This window comes from Nematolebias whitei, chromosome 8 (assembly GCF_014905685.2).
Source record: "Nematolebias whitei isolate Nwh7 chromosome 8, NemWhi1, whole genome shotgun sequence".
Classification (NCBI taxonomy): Eukaryota; Metazoa; Chordata; class Actinopteri; order Cyprinodontiformes; family Rivulidae; genus Nematolebias; species Nematolebias whitei.
Genome location: NC_056505.1, coordinates 12,964,639 through 12,982,099, shown reverse-complemented (window position 1 = coordinate 12,982,099; position 17,461 = coordinate 12,964,639). Strand labels below are relative to the sequence as shown.

At 39.0% G+C, this 17,461-nt stretch overlaps 2 protein-coding genes across 2 annotated transcripts in view; one reads left to right on the top strand and one right to left on the bottom strand.

Annotated features, from left to right (window-relative positions):
* LOC119413258 (myogenesis-regulating glycosidase) overlaps window positions 1-5,794 on the bottom strand; it is a 6,825-nt gene extending 1,031 nt beyond the window's left edge. The window contains exons 1-4 of the mRNA XM_037680293.1: window positions 5,449-5,794; window positions 3,354-3,885; window positions 670-1,474; window positions 435-553 (exon numbers count right to left, since the gene is read on the bottom strand). Of these exons, the coding sequence (XP_037536221.1) occupies window positions 435-553; window positions 670-1,474; window positions 3,354-3,885; window positions 5,449-5,726 (1,734 nt within the window). The 5' untranslated portion in view covers window positions 5,727-5,794. The remainder of the gene's footprint in view (window positions 1-434; window positions 554-669; window positions 1,475-3,353; window positions 3,886-5,448) is intronic.
* A 3,952-nt stretch (window positions 5,795-9,746) lies between these two features.
* LOC119413257 (izumo sperm-egg fusion protein 1) lies at window positions 9,747-14,443 on the top strand. The gene is made up of 9 exons (XM_037680291.1): window positions 9,747-9,948; window positions 10,460-10,534; window positions 10,712-10,795; window positions 10,904-10,924; window positions 11,038-11,127; window positions 11,380-11,507; window positions 11,647-11,797; window positions 13,866-14,031; window positions 14,422-14,443. Exons 1-9 carry the CDS (start codon window positions 9,747-9,749, stop codon window positions 14,441-14,443), a joined length of 939 nt encoding a protein of 312 aa, XP_037536219.1.
* Window positions 14,444-17,461: the final 3,018 nt, after the last annotated feature.

Here is a 17,461-nt window from a genome sequence, read left to right as displayed (position 1 = left end):
ATGGATGGATGGATGGATGGATGGATGGATGGATGGATGGATGGATGATTTAATTCTCATTTAAAGAGTTTCTTTCATACATGTTATATTTCTAGTGGTGTCATAACTATGTTTCTTTGGCTTTATCCTGATTTTCTTTTTTTTTTTTAATTAATATTTTTATGGTGTGATTATTATTTTTGTGGTCAGCAATTCTATAAAAACATTTTGTTTTCACTTCTTCCACAAACAAATGTTTAGTCTATTTTTCACAATTGTTTGTTATTGACTATTTAATATTGTTAGCAAAACTAGTGCAGGTAATTACAAAATGTTTCGGCCGTTTGGAGATGTGCACCAATGCCAAATAAAAGTAAAATTTGTTTTACAATTTAACCATTAATTTGCACATCATTAATTTATCTAATAAGTAAAACATGTTTAACTTTGCTCACCTCATCGTCATAAGCCCACGGGGGTATAGAGAACTGCATGGCAGGCATAAAAGCAGAAAGCTCCAACCATCTGATGTACAGCTCTCTGTCCGGCAGACCGATTGTCCCGTTTACTTTACCTACAACATATCACAGCTGTCAGACTGTAGCGTGAAACTGAAACAAACAAGTTTGTGTCTCCAACTAGACTTCAACTTCCTGTAGATAAATCTACTTTAGTTCTTAAGTTTCCTACCTGCAGTGTGGTTGGGGTATGCATTCCCTCCTATCATATCTGGCAGGACAAACTGGTAGCCCAGAATGCCAATGGTCAGAACAGTGGGGATGATGGACTTGAGGCCGAGCTCGTAACCCCACACCGAATCTCTGTCAATGATCCTGAAGAAACAAGAGATATTCTGACTCTGGTAACCCACCCGCAGCTCGGCGCGTGAACTGAATGGGATGGCCATCTCCGTGTAGCGCCGGGTGAAGGTAGACGGGTTGGATAGTGGGACCAGGGTGCTAAACTGGCGAGGGAGGTAGCTTGTTTCTCCTGCGTCAAACTTGAAGGACGACACATTGTAACGAGCTTTAAGAATGTGCAGGTTAGAGGAATACCACTTACAGGCTTCCAGGTTTGTAAAGTCCAAGATGCCACCGATCCCGTTCCACCAGCGAACCAGAGCAGGCAGCTCACCACTCGGCTCGCGAACAAACAGCCCTTTCTCCACAGCGACCCCAAAATTAATGGAGTCGTAGTTGATGAAAGGATGTGTCCACAGCGTGACTTGAAACCCGTCCTCCCTGAGTTTGGCAAACATGCCGCTAGCATTAGGGAACTTCTGCGGGTCAAAATCAAACTCTCCATAGTTAGTGGTGTAGCGATCATCCAGCTCCAGATGGGAGCATGAAAAGCCGTGCTTGGTGATGTCAGATGCGTAGCGCAGCAGCTTCTCCTCGGTGACAGAGGATTTATGTAGAGCCCATGTGGACCACACCGGTTTCTTGAACACATCAGGGGACGGGACTTTGATGGGCTTTGGGAAATAACGACGAACCTGAGTAAAACGCATAACATGGCATTAACATGCAATTACAAACATATTTTGTTGTTTTATTCAAACCTGAAAGAGTGAGTTTATGTAATTTAAACAAATGGTTTTAACAAGTTTATTGTTTTTATTGAAGAAGCAAGTTAATTTAAATTAAAATGAAGATGGAAGTTTGTAAGTCTCTTTGGAATGTCATTTGCTTGAATTATTAGTTGCCACATATAGATAGAGGCATGTTATCTGAAGTCTGCTTTCAATCTTCATGCATCAGGACATCCTTATAAAAGAGATTAATAATCTCAATGGATTTCTTCCTGGTAAAATAAAAGGTTTAAATACAAATAAAATTAAAATCAGGGTCATTACCATGGCAAGAACAGCATTGATCTCATTTGCGAGAGGATAATTATGTTTACTTTCTGAACAGCCAAGCTTTTTCCTCTCTGCAGAGGACGACAAGACTTCTGGCTGTGGTGTAAAAGCTGACTGCCCTTTTAGTTTCTGAGTAAACCGTTGTTTCACAGTTCTTCACTGTTGCACAGTGAACGTAAATGCCAGAAATGTTCCAACTGACATCAGGAGATCGTGTCAAATGCACATTTTTAGATAGCAAGAGCAAAACACAGGCATATTCTAAAAGGGAAAGTGAATGTCTAGTGGATTATTAACTCTGTGTGTGCGTGTTCTTAGAGTGGTTGCATCTGACATTGTCAACAGTATATAAATGTGACATCGTCTTGTAAAAATCGGCATGCACATAGGTTGCAGAAAACTTCCATCTTCTGTTTCATCAGCACATTATTGGCTAAGGACAGAAAAAAGGAGAGCAAAATAGTCTAAAGATTAAAAACAAGGTTGCATTAATACTTTTTACACATGCCATGTTGCACTAAGCACTGAGGAAAATATCTGATAATGGTGAAGCTGACGACTGTAATAGCTCCTCTGCCTTATGTAGGAGAAACAAAACCAAGAAAAACACAATGTTGTTTTCTGTAGTAAACAATACAGAGGGATGACAAGAATGCAAATAATCATTCAAGGCTAATGTAAAGACAAATATTACTTGTTAATGTTTCTAAATTATACCACTTTTGAATATTATTTTGATTTCTGCCAATACATTTCTCAAAATGCCAAAGCTCTGAAATATTTGTAACATGCCAACTGAAATGTAAACCCTTTTACATGACTTTACTTTGATACCCAATACAAACTTTAGCCAGTGTGGTCAACTTACAGACGAAGTACATCTACTTTTTGTTAAGTATAAGTTTCATCATGTTGCCTTCCATGCCTTCTGAGTTGTCAAGATCCATCTCTCAGGATGCTTAACACGGTGTAATAAGCAATATTTGTTGTAGATGAAGCAAAAATTTTTAAAGTTATTAGAACATGAGCAACATGCCACTGACTTGTTTAAAATGGGTTTGTAACTTCCCTTTTCAGCTTTTTATTTTTTTTATTATAAACCCACTGACATAGTGATGTTTAGGACCTTTGTTCCCATACAGCTGCACAAAGGATTGCCTGAATGAAACAGTAATTTTGTCAACGATTTAGACATATTAGTAGAAGTCCTGTAAACTTTAAATAAGTTTTCTGTGCACAGTTTACATTATGTTGAGGTTTGGCTTTTGGGGGGGCATAGGGGCTGTCTTCAATCTTCAAAACAATGAAAATTAAAAAAAAAGCTTAAACTGTAACTGAAACAAACTGCTTCTTACCTTCGAGACCAGAGAGATTTATGATCTAAAAAAAAATCCCTGAAGATTTTTTATTACCTTTGTATTAGTGACACTAAACTTTTAAAGTCCATGCTCTTGTCTGAAACTATTATAAAAAAACATTAACATGTTGGTAACAGCAGTGTGTTGACACTCACCATATATTTGTGAATCGAGGTAACGTCCAACCCCACACAAACTCTGTAGCTGAGCTCAGGAAAGGCCTGCTGTCCTGCTGGTGGTCTAAAGGGTGAGTCCTGATACCGGGCCTGAAACCTCAGAGTCCTGTTCCTCTCTGACCAACCCAAATGAAATGGCACGGAGTCATTAATCTTTATTGCGGTTGCGTTGGACGACAGCCAGTAACGCTCAAGAATTCCACCGAAAGCATTTCGGTTGGAGTAGACGTCACTGGTGATGAAAGGCCGTGGTTCCACTTCCCCTTGGAATCTAATAGGCCAGTACTGTGCTGCCGTCTCTGCTCCTCCGTACCAGTGAGAGCCATTGTAGGTCATCGTGTGTTCGACAGAGTGTTTACTCTGCAGCTCCTCCCAACGAACACGGTAACAGATAACGGTGTCTTTTGGTCGGACTGTCTGGATGAAAAAGTTCAGATTGCCAGAAATGGACCGAGTACAGCTCAGAATATTTCCCTCTTTTGAGCAGGAGTCCAAATCCAGAGTGTCTGACCTAGGTTGGTGTACAGACAGAGACACATATTGCAAAAAGGTAAGTTTAGCACAGTACTAAGCAAGTTCGTCTTTTTTGATATCACTGAAAACTTCACTGCTCACTAAATTAGGATTGTAACAACAGAGTCTAAATGCATCCAGACAAAAAAAAAAACAGTTGATCATTTCATCTACCGGTATCTGAGGGACCGCTCCAAATCTATGAATCGAGTGTAACTCTGCTGATGTAGGACATGACTAAATTGGTCCTCCCTCAGGGTGTAACCAGGTGTCTTTCTTGTCTGGTTTTTCATCAGCAAACTCCAAATTACATATTCAGCACATAAAGAGGAACCTAAGCCTCCCTAGGGAGGCACCCAGGGAGCATCCTTACCAGATGCCCGAACCACCTCAATAGGCTCCTCCCTATGTGGAAGAGCAGCAGTTCTACTTTGAGTCTCTCCTAGATAACTGAACTTTTCACCCTATCTCTAAGAGAAAGTCCAGCTACCCTGTGGCGGAAACTCAAATCAACCACCTCTATCCGTGATCTTGTTCTTTCGGACACTACCCAGAGTTTGTGGCCATAGGTGAAGGTAGGAACGTAGACCGACCGGCCAACAGAGAGCTTCACATTACAGCTCAGCTCCCTCTTCACCACAACGGACCAGGACAGAGTCCGCAATACTGCAGACGCTGCAACAATCTGTCTGTTAATCTCACGCTCCATTTCTTCCCTCACTCCTGAACAAAACCCCGAGATACTTGAACTCCTCCACTTGAGGCAGAACCTCACCCTCGAGCTGAAGAGAGCAATCCACACTTTTCCAACTGAGGACAACTAAACTGAAACTTTTTTTTTCATGATACAAAGAATATTAAAAGTTGTGATTAATTTACCAACAGGGCTATTTATATCTGAGTCAGCATTCACAATATTTTCTTGTTTATTCTGCATGTTCTTTCAATCAAACTACTTCTGCTGTTTTAACTATTGAAATAGCCAAGTGTTAAGCTGAATCCAAAATAGTGATTTATCTGTTTATGACTTTTCAAATGATTAATTTAGAAAGCCCTTTTCAAAATACACTGAGCTCTCTTCAGCTCCTTCAAAAACACTGTTCTTTTTAAAATCTGCTTTAGCAAACCTTTTTATGTTCTTTTAGATGTTGGCTATTGTTTTGCTACTTTTAATTTTTAGCTACTTTTTGCTTTTAGAGTTTACATTTTTTTGTAATATCGGATAATGATTTGCTGATTTAAGTTTTATCATGTTTTGTTGCCTTTACCTACTGTTGTCTGCTTTTAGCTTGTCTTCTGCTCATTTTAGCCTCTGTTCTGCTTATTTTAGCTTTAGCAACTCAGTTTTAGCTTCTTCAGCAAATTTCAATGAAGCCATTTAGCACTCTGCATAAAGGCACTTGCCTGAGTCTGTACTGTACATCTTAGCAGTTCATAGACAATCAGTGGTGTCTATTAATTGTATTTCTAAACTGTAGCACTTAACATTCTGATCCAATGAACAAACATACTCATAAAGACTAAAATTCGTCAATGAGCAGACTTTCTACAGCAAACTTACCTGAAGTTCATGGTGAAGACAACAGTCCCTGCAGGGTTACGTATGATGAAGCCATCTTTATTCAAATCTAGTAGCTCAGTCTTCAGCAGCTGGGCTTTACGGAGAGACACTGAATAGTAGCACCAGGCGATCACAGAAGCCAGGACCAACAAACAGCCCAGCATACCTGCCAGCACCAGTGGCCTGCCTTCTTTACCTAGTTTCTTTTTAAGCGGGGAGCCATGAGCTGCTTTAATCACTGGCTGCTCTACAGGAGCTCCTGGGACAATCTGATACATACTGAAAACTTGCAGTGAAATGAGAAGAGAAGCAGCTTTTGAGGAGGAGTGGCAGCTGTAGTTATAATGCTGTCAGTGAGTGATTAAAATGAATATATCTGTTTACTGGCACCAGTCTTAAGTCTACCTCCAAATCTTCAGCAACATATCCGTAGTGTGATGAGGATGGATTTGTTCAAACCTGTGGAAAGGCAGATAACAACATTCAGCAGGTTAGAACAAGTTAAACTAGCGACAGTCTGTGTGTTACACCTACTATACTGTGTTTACACATTTTTAAGTTTGAGACCGTATCCAAGCATCATCAAAGCGAGCACAAGTAGTGTAATCAGGTAAATGACAGGTGAAGTTCTGTGCTGCTACAGCCAGTCAGGCACCAGCAGCAACAGGCAATGAAACCATAAAAGTGGGTTATGATCAGTGAAAGTGCAGACTCTTAGTCAGCAACATACCTAGTATTTAGTTTATAAAATACTATTTACCTCCTAAATAATATTTACTTGATTTATCACTCAAGCAAATTAAAATTTATTTCGTAGGTTGATCTTACTAATAACGGTTCTGAAGCAAGCCTGTAGTTTGTAATAAATTGCAAGTCAGCTACAAAAAAAACAAAAAAAAAACTTAATAACCAAAAAGGTAACTTCAAAACCAATTAACTTATTTTTACTTTAATGAAGCTTGCAGGCAACAGCAAAAATCAGCTTTTATCACTTACATCAACTCCTCAAATTAATGTTTTCTTTACTTCCTCTGCACAAAGATTTTTTTTGTCCAAAGTGCACCATAAATATAACAAGCTTAAATGACATCTATTGAAATTTCATGTAACATAAACTGCATCATTTTAAGTTTCTACTTCCCAGTCTGGTTGCATGAGTTTAGGACAAGGCTCTTAAACTGGGATCCTCTGGGTGACTAGGAGCGTAAAACACCGTTTTGTCTCTGTTCACGATAATGCCCCCTGAGTCAAAGCCGTACGTAAATGTTGTTAGGTTTACACATCAAAGTAAAGCTAACGACTCAAACATGTCGATAAACTTTCAACTCGGGTGTCGACGCTGTCAGGAAGTGATAATAACAACAAGCAGTACTTGTAGCGAGCTGGGTTTGGTTTCAACACAAACAGCTGACCGGATAACGCTCTCATAGTTTAACGACATATTAATAACGTAATTTACAGACAAAACATGCGAGTTCTAATGACAGATTCATATTCTCCGTAACATATTTACGAACAGTAGTCTACAGATATTTACCTTGTCATTGCCTTCCAGTGGCCGAGGTCAAAATGCGCACAATGTACAGACTTCAGCGCAAGCATCCTACTGCGCAGGCGCAGAAAGATTCGAAGTTCCACGGATTCGGCATTCTGGGAAATGTAGTGATATTCTCTAAAAAAAACGCCGTTCTCGATTGTTGCGCATGCGCAATATGCTGACGGTAAGAAATGTGACGGTGGTGGATACCAATGCGCATGCGTAAACACCACGTTCTCAAATACATTCATAGCTTGCTTCTTTCCTGTCTTTTGTTGCTTTACAGCTACTTTTTGTTGACGTTTATGTAAAAACGTATATATATATACGTGTATGTGTATATACACACACACATATATATTCAATTCAATTCAATAATACTTTATTAATCCCAGAGGGAAATTATTTTGTTGTTGTAACTCGTTATCCTCATTTCATTAAGAGATGTTATAGATACTGATGGCTGCAGACAGGAAGGATCTCTTGTAAAGGTCCATCCCACAGTGGATCCTAAGAAACTGGCTGCAGGTGCCGTCCGATCTGTCCACCCAGAATCGGCTGGCCTCTCGGTTCCCCTGGACTGTAGGACAGCTTGAATGCTTGGCAGAACTCCTCCCAGAGCCATGGCCACTCCTCCCTGCCGAGCTCCTCATTGCTGCCGACAGCCAACCGTAGGTGCTGAGGGACGATCCCGTCCATCCGCTGCCGTGAGCCGTGTTTCCTGCTAGTTCCAGGACCTCAGAGGTCAGGCACTCGAGCACAGCTGGCAGGTAGATGAGAATGCGTCCACAGAACATCCTTTTCAACTCATGTGAGAGTTGGGGCCATAGTTGAGATATTATTTGAGCTTTTGAGATGTTATTCAGCTGCTGTTGTTGTAGAAAACTGCCTTGTTGCCATGGTTACGCATCATAACAAATGTCCAAAACCGAAAAAGTTTCAGTACAAATCCTTCCGACTGTACAGCATCTGATACCAGAGGAAACAATCATCCAAAAAAAGTGATTTACATCCAGAAAAACAGGAATTAAAGTTTCCAAAAGCAAAATCTCAGAATGAAAGAAACAGAGCTGCTCCAACATGCAGCCACCTTGAGCGGCGCAATTCTAGAATACATAGTATATAAAATATATATATATATATTATAAAAAAAAACGGAGGTAGGCATTTTTTACTTTGAATGAATAACATTACATACATATATAAAGATCTTGAATACAATAAGTAATATCAAATAAGAAAAATAATAAACGGAGGAATAATGATATATAAATGATACAAAATAACCACAGACATAGGGATTATTGGTGTTGAGGTCTTGCAATTTATAAAGTAAAATAAAGTTTTAAAAAAGGGAAATAAATGTATACATAAATGGGTAAAATAAAATAATGTGTACCTTTTAGTCTATACAAACTACTATTTTCTTAACAAATGCGCAAAAATGCATTCAAATTCATTCGGTTACAACAAAAAGAAACAAAGGGTCCGTTTATGAGATCAAGTTAAATTTCCTAAGAAGATATTGTTTTTACAAGTTTCTGATTAGGAGGTAGAAATATCTGGATCATTGATATTAAACCCTCGAGACAGAAAAAAAGGCTAAACAATGCGTCACGTGACATAAAAGCTTACGCCTCGTGAGCTTGATGCTAGTTGATGCTAAAACTTGATTGTCGCCAGTTAGCACCGACTTTACTCTTCACGACAGTTGCCGTTGGAAACGGTCGCTATATTAAGAAATGTCTTAAAAATCTGTTTTTGGCTTTAGCAGCTCACTAAATGTTTTGAACAAAAGTAGTTAGGCTTATTTATTTATTTTTGTTTGTTTTTGTACTAACGGATTAATACTTTGAAAAGTGATCAGGCAGTAAGAGAGCGCCTTTGAATCGACTTTAGTTTGTGCTAATTTTATCAGGAAAAGTTCCTTCACTAAAAGGTAAAGATCAAAGACGACAACAAAAAATATTTAAACGTAATAACATGTTCTGCCACTGGGTGGCAGCAACGAACAAGCTACACAGGAGCTGAATGGTTTCCTGTAAACTTCACAGCAGTTGGCTCAATGTTTGCCCACAGGAAGGTTGGCTGGTGTTTTTGTTGTTGAAAGCGCTGGTGCTGGTGAAAATTATTTTAGATAGTAGCTTATTTTGTAAAATAAAATTTGTACAGGTGACTGTATAATGTACAGGATTCAAGGAGCCTGCTGGCTTCCTTACATAGAGACCTTTACTAATTGGCTTTTCTTATAATGTGAATGTTTCTGTAAAGTGCCCTGAGACAACTTTGTTGTGAATTGGCAGCGACACTATATAAATAAACTGAACTGAACTGTATGGGGCCAGGTTAGTGAACCGGGTGGTACAAGATTAGGCATTCTAAAGAGTCCATAAAGGAAAGCAAGATAAAACTATTGTTAACAAATAAGCAATACAAAAAAATATATAGTTATATGTAACTTAAGCTGAAATAAAATAGTTAAAATACAATCACAAGATGAAATAAACTGCCCACACAGACGTGTCAAAGTTTAATTTATGTTTACATGTGATTACTATGATAATTGTGTTTGATCGCTGCTTTTCACTATGTAAAACACATTATTAAGCAATATTAACAGTGATAGTAGTACGTATTACTCTGGTACTAGAAACTTGGACTGTAATCTTTGTCCAGTATCACAAATATTATATGTCATTTTTGTTTGAAAAGAAACATTCCCAGGACCCAACCTGACTCGAACAGACGATCCAGAGGAAAGATGCTGCTGATCCTCGTGTCTTTGCTCTGTGCTGTCCATGCTGCTGAATCCTGCCTCCAGTGTGACGGCAGCATCCTGCGCATGCATGAGGACTTCATCTTGTCTGCTCCCACTATGAATGACCAGATTGAATTGCAAGACATTTGCAACTACGCCTACGTGACTTACCAAGACACCAGCAAAGCACGAGAGGGGGTCATTGGTAAGAGCTCCCAATGCAGTAGTGTCAGGATCTGCATTATGGGTTGTTTATTGCTCTTAGTTTTTTTTCTTTATAAAATGTTATTTATTTTGTTTTGTGGTTTTTTTTTTAGATCTCTAATGTTCATGTTTTGCTTTCCTGTTTTCCATGCACTATTTTTCCTCAGCTCTGCCTCACCTGCACCTTATTTCTCATCAGTCCAGTCCATTTATACTCTGGTTTCGTCTCATCCAGCAGTCCACCATTGTGCTTCTTGTCCTGTCAGGTTCCTTACTGTGGCTCCTCGTGTTTCCTCCTGCGTCAACGCATTGCATTTCTGCTGCCACACCAGTTTCATTGTTTTTGTAGTATTCTTAATTATTAAACATTTCAGTTTTTGTTAGAGCTCCTCAAATTGGTCTCCATTCTTGGGTTTGACCTCCACAACTCGAGACATGCACATTATACAGCTTATCTTGTTTTTAATACATTTTCTGAAGTGATGTTACTGGTTTTATTTATACCATCTCAGATCCCACCACTCTGTACAGAGCCAAAACAGAGTACCAGAGTGAATTTGACCGTTTCCTGAAAATGGATCACACTGGTAAGATATAAATTTTTTTTTACTTCAAATGAACAGAAAAGGTTCAAAAGAGTTGCAGCAAAATAATAAGACGAGCACAAATACAGTATTTGTTTTCTGTATCAAACTGACAGTGTATTCAGACTCAGAGCACAATTAGTTTCTAACGATGTCGTAATGAATCTTGTTCATTTAAAGGCTCTTTAACGTTTGACACCATTCAGATCATGGAGAAAGGCAGGAAGATCTTAGAGAAACACTTGGACGCGTTCATTTCTGACGGTAATCAGCTTGAAAGACAGCGAGTGCTCTGCTCAGTAAGAGGCAGGGCACTTTGTGTGTTTTAGTGCTCTGCATTAGTTCCAGATGATTTCTCTGTTTCTCCCTCAGGACTCTGTCCTAACGCATGTGGTAAGTTGGTTCTGTCTGATCCCTCTTATTGATTAGCGTGCTAAAATGTTGACTTTGTTGCATGTTCACAGGACACGTGTGCGTTCATGTGAGTGATTCTGTGTGCTTTTCAGGGCTTCTGCATAGAAGGGTAATGGACTGCCTCTCTTGCCAGTACAAGATGTACATCTGTCCCTCTCCAACAGGCCAGCAGGACTGCGGGGGTATATTTTTTATCTGTGTTTGTGTAAGGTTTTGATGAGTGGATGCAGTGGAGAGGGCGGGGTCCCACCTACACGGTGGGAGTGCATCGTTCTTCAGAATACATAAAAGCACGCTGTCACGCGTGTGGAAATGTGTTAAGCAAGGAGCAGCTGCCTGTCCATGTGCAAGGTTAATGAAAAAGATTACAGATGTAATCCAGATGCAACTAAATAAACGGTCTCCTGTTTTGCCTCTTCTCACCCCGTTTTTAGTCTTTCCAGTGGAAGCAGAAGAGGGAGGGCAAGCGGTGCTGGATTGTTTTCTTCCATGGCATCGACTTCTGTTAGGAAAACCAGAGTACCATTATTCCTGGGCACCAAGAAAGCCAGGAACCAAAAAGGTTTTTCAATTTACCTTGGTAGAGATATACTTCGTTTTCATCTTTCCCAACTACAATACCTCTTATGTGTCAAATTTCCAACCACATTTAGTTGTCTATAGCCAAACCAAGTTACCTGCCATCTAATTTGTATGCACAGTTGGATGAAAGTGACTTCACGGCCTTGGTGGTGACGCCTGACTCATTTGTGGTCTTGAATCAGCTGCATTTGGATGAAGAAGGAACATACCGGTGCTCTTTGCAGGACCAAAGTGGAGTCGTCTTCTTCCAAGTCTCTTTCCTGCTTTCAGGTAGACTAAAGCTTTCAAAGTCCAAGTCAAGTTTATTTATAACGCACACTGAAAAACAACAGGTTATTTATTACCAAAAGGCTGAGCAATAATAGACAAAGGCAGTGAATAAAATAAAAAAAAAAAATTAAAAGTGTCTGAAGAAAATTAACATGGATAATAAAATACTGCAACAACAAGTCAGTGAATACAGATGGGTTTTTAGAAGAGATTTAAACACAGGGAGTGAAGAGGCCTGTCTAATGTCGATGGGCGGATTGTTCCAAAGTTTAGGAGCCACGACTGAAAACTCCCGAGCTCCTCTGAGCTTCAGACTGGTTTTTGGGACAACCAAAAGCAGCTGATCAGATGATCTCAGCACCCGAGAAGGAACATAAGGTTGAAGTAGATCAGAGAGAGATGAAGGTGCAAGGCCATTTAGGCATTTAAAAGTGAACAGGAGAATTTTTAAATCTATTATGTGACTCACGGGGAGCTAATGAAGGGAAGATAAAACCTTGAATTTGTGGACGAGCTGGAGACATGAAAGGGAGACCTGACCCCAACATAAAGTCTATTACAGTAATCAAGTCATGTTGTAATGAAGGCAGGCACTATTTTCTCCAGGTCAAGTCTGGTCAGCTCTGACTTAAGCTTGACTATCAGGTCACAAATAAAAAGACAGTTGACAACGTTCAGATCACTAACACTCTTACCAGAGGTCAGAGAATGTTCTGTTGTTTATTTGTCATATGCAGGTTAACACAAGGTCATGAATGTAACGAAATGTTCAGGATTAGAAGAACCGGTGTGACTCGCTAAAACAAACAAACAAAGAAGAAATGCTAAATCATGCAATAAGGGTACAAAATAAAGTACCAAAAAGTGAAAATGAAATATAATATTTACATGGTCCAAAAGAAATTTGGTAAACAACATGGTAGAAAATAATGGTGCGAGTAGGATGCATTAGTATAAATACGTAAGTGTTTCACTGGTAGTAATATAAGCTAAAATGCACAGGATATATATATTGTGCATTAACATAAACTACACAGGTTATTGCACAGGTAGTGAGTAACAGTGAGATTAATTTAATTATGATGGTAAGGTAGTGACATACATGATGCAGTCACATAGTGCAGCAGCAATAAACATATTAGGTGTCGCAGGCTTAGTGCAATATGTTATTGTCAGTTGTTTATTATTATTATCAAGAGTTCAGTAATCTGACAGCTTGTGGGTAATAACTGTCTTTGAGTCTTTTCGTGCGCATTGGGAGAGAACTTTTGTCAACGTTCAGTAACTTGCACAGCGTGCAACATTTTGATGTGAGGGTGTCTGTGAGAACGAACAAATGTCAGGGGGGTTAACAGAGGCTGCTAAAATTGAAAACGTTAAAACACTGAATGTTTAAGGAAAAAACAGTAGCAGATATTTGCAGTCAAATTACTTCAACATGTCTTAGAGACCACTGTTGTACATTTATTAAAGAGCAGCAAGACTTTTATTTTGAAAAGTTTTAAGCTTTTGTTTTTCTTTCGTCTACTGTTCTTGTTTATTTTAGTTAATAATTATACTTTATTACATTGTAATATTGTTCTTTATAAAGCACTTTATGATGATTATCTGGGAAACCTACATCTTAGGATACATTTTATACCCAACACCATGTTTTGTTCACCAAATACTAGAATAAAAAAAAAACTCAAAGATTTACAGACGATTCCCTGAAAGTGACGTTGCCAAAGTTGCTACTTCACTTCTGGAAGGTTCTGTGGTGAAAGATGCACCAGGGAACATTTCGGGAATATTTCTTGAAGGTTTCCTGAAACTTACAAAGTTAAAAATGTGGCAAGTTTTCAGTAAACCCTTAGGGAACCGTGCTAAAAAAGTTATCTTTAAAGGTTTCATTGTAAAAGTTCTAAGTCGACTTAAGGGAACTATTAGTGAACATTCTGAGAGTTTATAAAAGTTACAACTCAGGCGTGCCACCGTTAAACCTTAAAATAACTGATATTCTAATAACATTTTGGTGCTTTGTGTTGGTCTCAAAGACGAACATTAAGTGATCTCTCCTCCTTCACAGTCGCCCCTTTGCCAAGTCAGACCCGCCGAGCCTCTGTCACTCTGCCCTCGCTGCCTCATAAAGACAGCTCACCTTTTCAACCTACAGAGGACCTGCTGGTGGCACTCATCGTCATGATTACAGTGCTGACGCTGACGGTGTGCGTGGGCCTCACTCTTGTCTTGGGGTAAGAGACAACAAGTGGGTGGAGAATCACTGGAGGATAGTTTTACAAGAAGCATAAAAGTTGAATGAATGACACAGAGGAGAGTCAATGATAAATTAAATGATGCATGAACAGCCTTGCTGTCTGCTGGTGTGATTACTGGCTCCTGATTTGTAAAAGAAGATCATTCACGACTGTTTAGCTTAGCTATAATTTATTCCATTAAGTATTTTTCCATCTTTCTGGACGCGACGTCAATTATTTAAACATGAAAAAACAGGAAGTGTTACATTAAAACGCGCTTAAAGAGCAAAAAAAAAAAAAGACTATGAGACGATGTTTTAACTTCTGTAAATTACTCAGTTTTTTTATTTTTGTTTTGTTCTTTTCCTTAGAACGATGATGAATCAGCAGCAAGCGGCAAAAGAGCTGAGGAGGAGGAGGAGGGTGGAGAAATGCACACAGAACACTGTGTGATGTGTACACTACATGCAGTAATTCCACTTTTTAAGGACAGGAAACATTTTCTCACTTCATTGTGCGCCTTTTGCTTTGCGGTCGAGTAAATTTCCCAGTTTCAGGTGTCAAATCGTGTGTAGAAATGCCACAGAAAGTTTGTTCGCACATGCAGATTATAACAAAACACAGCACGTGAGTTTTAGATGTTGAATGTGTAAAAGAAAGCTTCAGGTATTTACAACCTCGACATGATCCTACAGGAAAGACTCCACTTTCTAGAGCACATCATTTTTCAGCAGGGGCATTTTCCCCATGAATGAAGAGATTCTGTTGTCACGTGGGCATTTAAGTAAAGAATCAGGGATTAGGTAAATCTCCTGGATTACAGTGTTTTTTCAGATTAATAGCCCAGGCCATCCAATTAATCCTAGATAATCTCATCTTTGGGAAAAGGAGGGGAAAAGTCAGCAACAGACGTTTTCATCAGTGATGTGTAGTTACTTATATTCATTCAGCTCAAAGGTTTCTGTTGCGTTAGCAAAATTTCTGTCACAAAAAAAGTCAATTTTTGTGATATCCGTTGATGACAAGCACTTCCGATTCAAAAACAGTCACTGTTGAGGCGAGCTCCGTCATGATCTGTGTTCATGTTGTGCAGCTGACCTAATTTGTCGTGTGTTTGCTCTCTGTGTGCCGTCTGGTGTGTCAGTGTCAACTTCCTGTAACGCAAAGTAAAAATATTGCCATTGACAACACATTTAAACTTGTCAGCATTGAGTCATAGGGGTAGACAAGGAGATTTTTTTTTTAAAGCTGAAAATTAAACTCCACGATACTGATTATATCACCGCATGACAAATGTAACAAAGGTAAAGTTGTGATGATGCAGACAGAGGGGTTGTGTGCGGAGGTTGAGGTCTGCATAGATGGCGACAGGATGTTTGTGTGGTGCTGCTTCCTGTAGGGATGGCTGTCGTTGGGGTGAGGAGTAAAGAAAAAGAAAAGCCACTCTTTAAGACACCCACAAGCAAAAACAACCACGTCACAACCTTCCAGCAGAGCAGACCTCAACATTTCTCTGGACTCACAGAGTGTTTAAAGCCAAAGCAGTCTGAGGCGACGGTAAATGCACGCTCAGCGGCTCCACTGACAGCCATGATGAAGGTGTAGCCAAGTGTCTGAGTGTGAACGCTGCAGAGGGTTCAAACTGCAGCCTCAGCAGGGAGAGGCGATGACGGAGTGGCTGTGCTACTGAAGGAGCAGCAGGCCGTGGTGAAGGAGGGCAGGAAGGAAAGTCAGAGGTTTGAGTGGGAGACTTTTGTGGAAAGGCAGAGAGATTTTAGCGTGGGCTTTAAGGAAACGAGGACAAAGACGTCAGATTACAAACCATGATATGAACGACCCCACACATAAATTACTGTTTTACTGGGGGCGGAGAGGCGTCTCCACCAGCCTCTCAGCCAGACTACACTCATCAATGTTTATCTTTTTTATTAGTCATTGGCAACTAAGACCTAAAATTTGGTTTCACGTTGATTTGTTTTTTTTCTTTTTAGTTAATTAAAATCCAACAAAGTTCAGTCAGGTCATCTGGATAGTTTTGTGTGTGTGTGTGTGTGTTTTTCTGAGAGGTTTCGTCCTTCATCCAACTGACTTCATCAGTCCAAGGAGCCACAACAAACTCAGTCCCACAAGCAGCACACCCGCATAGTGGGCCAACCAGTTTGCTGGTGATAAGATGGTTTCTGGGGCAAAAAGTCAACTCCTGTGAGGCAGCCATAGCCAAAGTGTTCAAAACATCAGAATCAGAATAAGCTTTATTATCATTGCACCGAGAAACAATGAGAATATCAAAGTTCATGCTCAATAATCCAAGCAAAAATCCAACAAATTTTGGTCCTGAACTGATGAAGTCCTTTGGATGATGAACGAAACATCCCAACAAAAAGAAAGAAACCGTCCAGACAGTGGTGTAGTCCACATTTTTGTACCACGGTAAAGTTAGTTTTACATTGGACGTTGGACACCGTTGAAGTCAGGGAGCGCGAATGTCCAATACTGTGCTTAGAAACTAAAGTACACTTGTTAGTACAATGTAATCATCAATTTATTTTGATTTTTAAGCATATTGAACATTTTTCCAAATTTATCTGATGCTTATTTGAATAAATGAACAACAAACTTTGTACAGCAGTTGGCTTTGTATTAAAAATATGTTATAGAATTTATAAAACAGTATCAAAGCAAAACATGTTCAAGTATTAAGTAAGTACAGAAGTATTAATTACACAATAATTCACTGGATAAACAAATGTAATAAACAAGCGTTACAGACAGATAGATTGTTACTGAAGTGTTTAACTGCCATTTAACGTATCAATGACAAGTACTTAACGATATGTCATGTATCATTGGGTACTTTTAAGTGGGTATACTGAAATTCTTAAGCTTTTCTAGTAAGTATACTCCGTATGTCCGTATCGTGTGGACTACACCACTGCGTCCAGATGACCTGACTGAATTTATAGATTTTGTACCTGGATTATTGAGCATGAACTTTGGTGTTAATTAAAATGTTTAATCCCTTTAGTCACTTGCAATTGTTAATTATTTCATAAAATGTTTAAATTAAATTATACATGATTATACTTTCATGTCGTATTTTGTGTAACTGTTATTGAGGCTTTACATTATTATTAGTTTCTCATACAAAAGAAACCACACAGTTGAAATCGATGAAGCGGTCATCCCACTTTAACAAACTGTGATGCTCAGATTCATTAGAACAAAAAGAAAAGTTTATATTATGGGATCTTACATACTGGTAAATTTATTTTTGTTCTCCTGCTTTGGTTCTCCTTGAAAAAAAAAAAATTAATAATTTAAATTGAAAAATAGCATTTGAATCATTTAAATCCTTAAGCTTTTTTTTCACTACAAGTAAATTCTAAATCTGATAATAAAACCTTTTTTTATATTTGTACGTATGTTA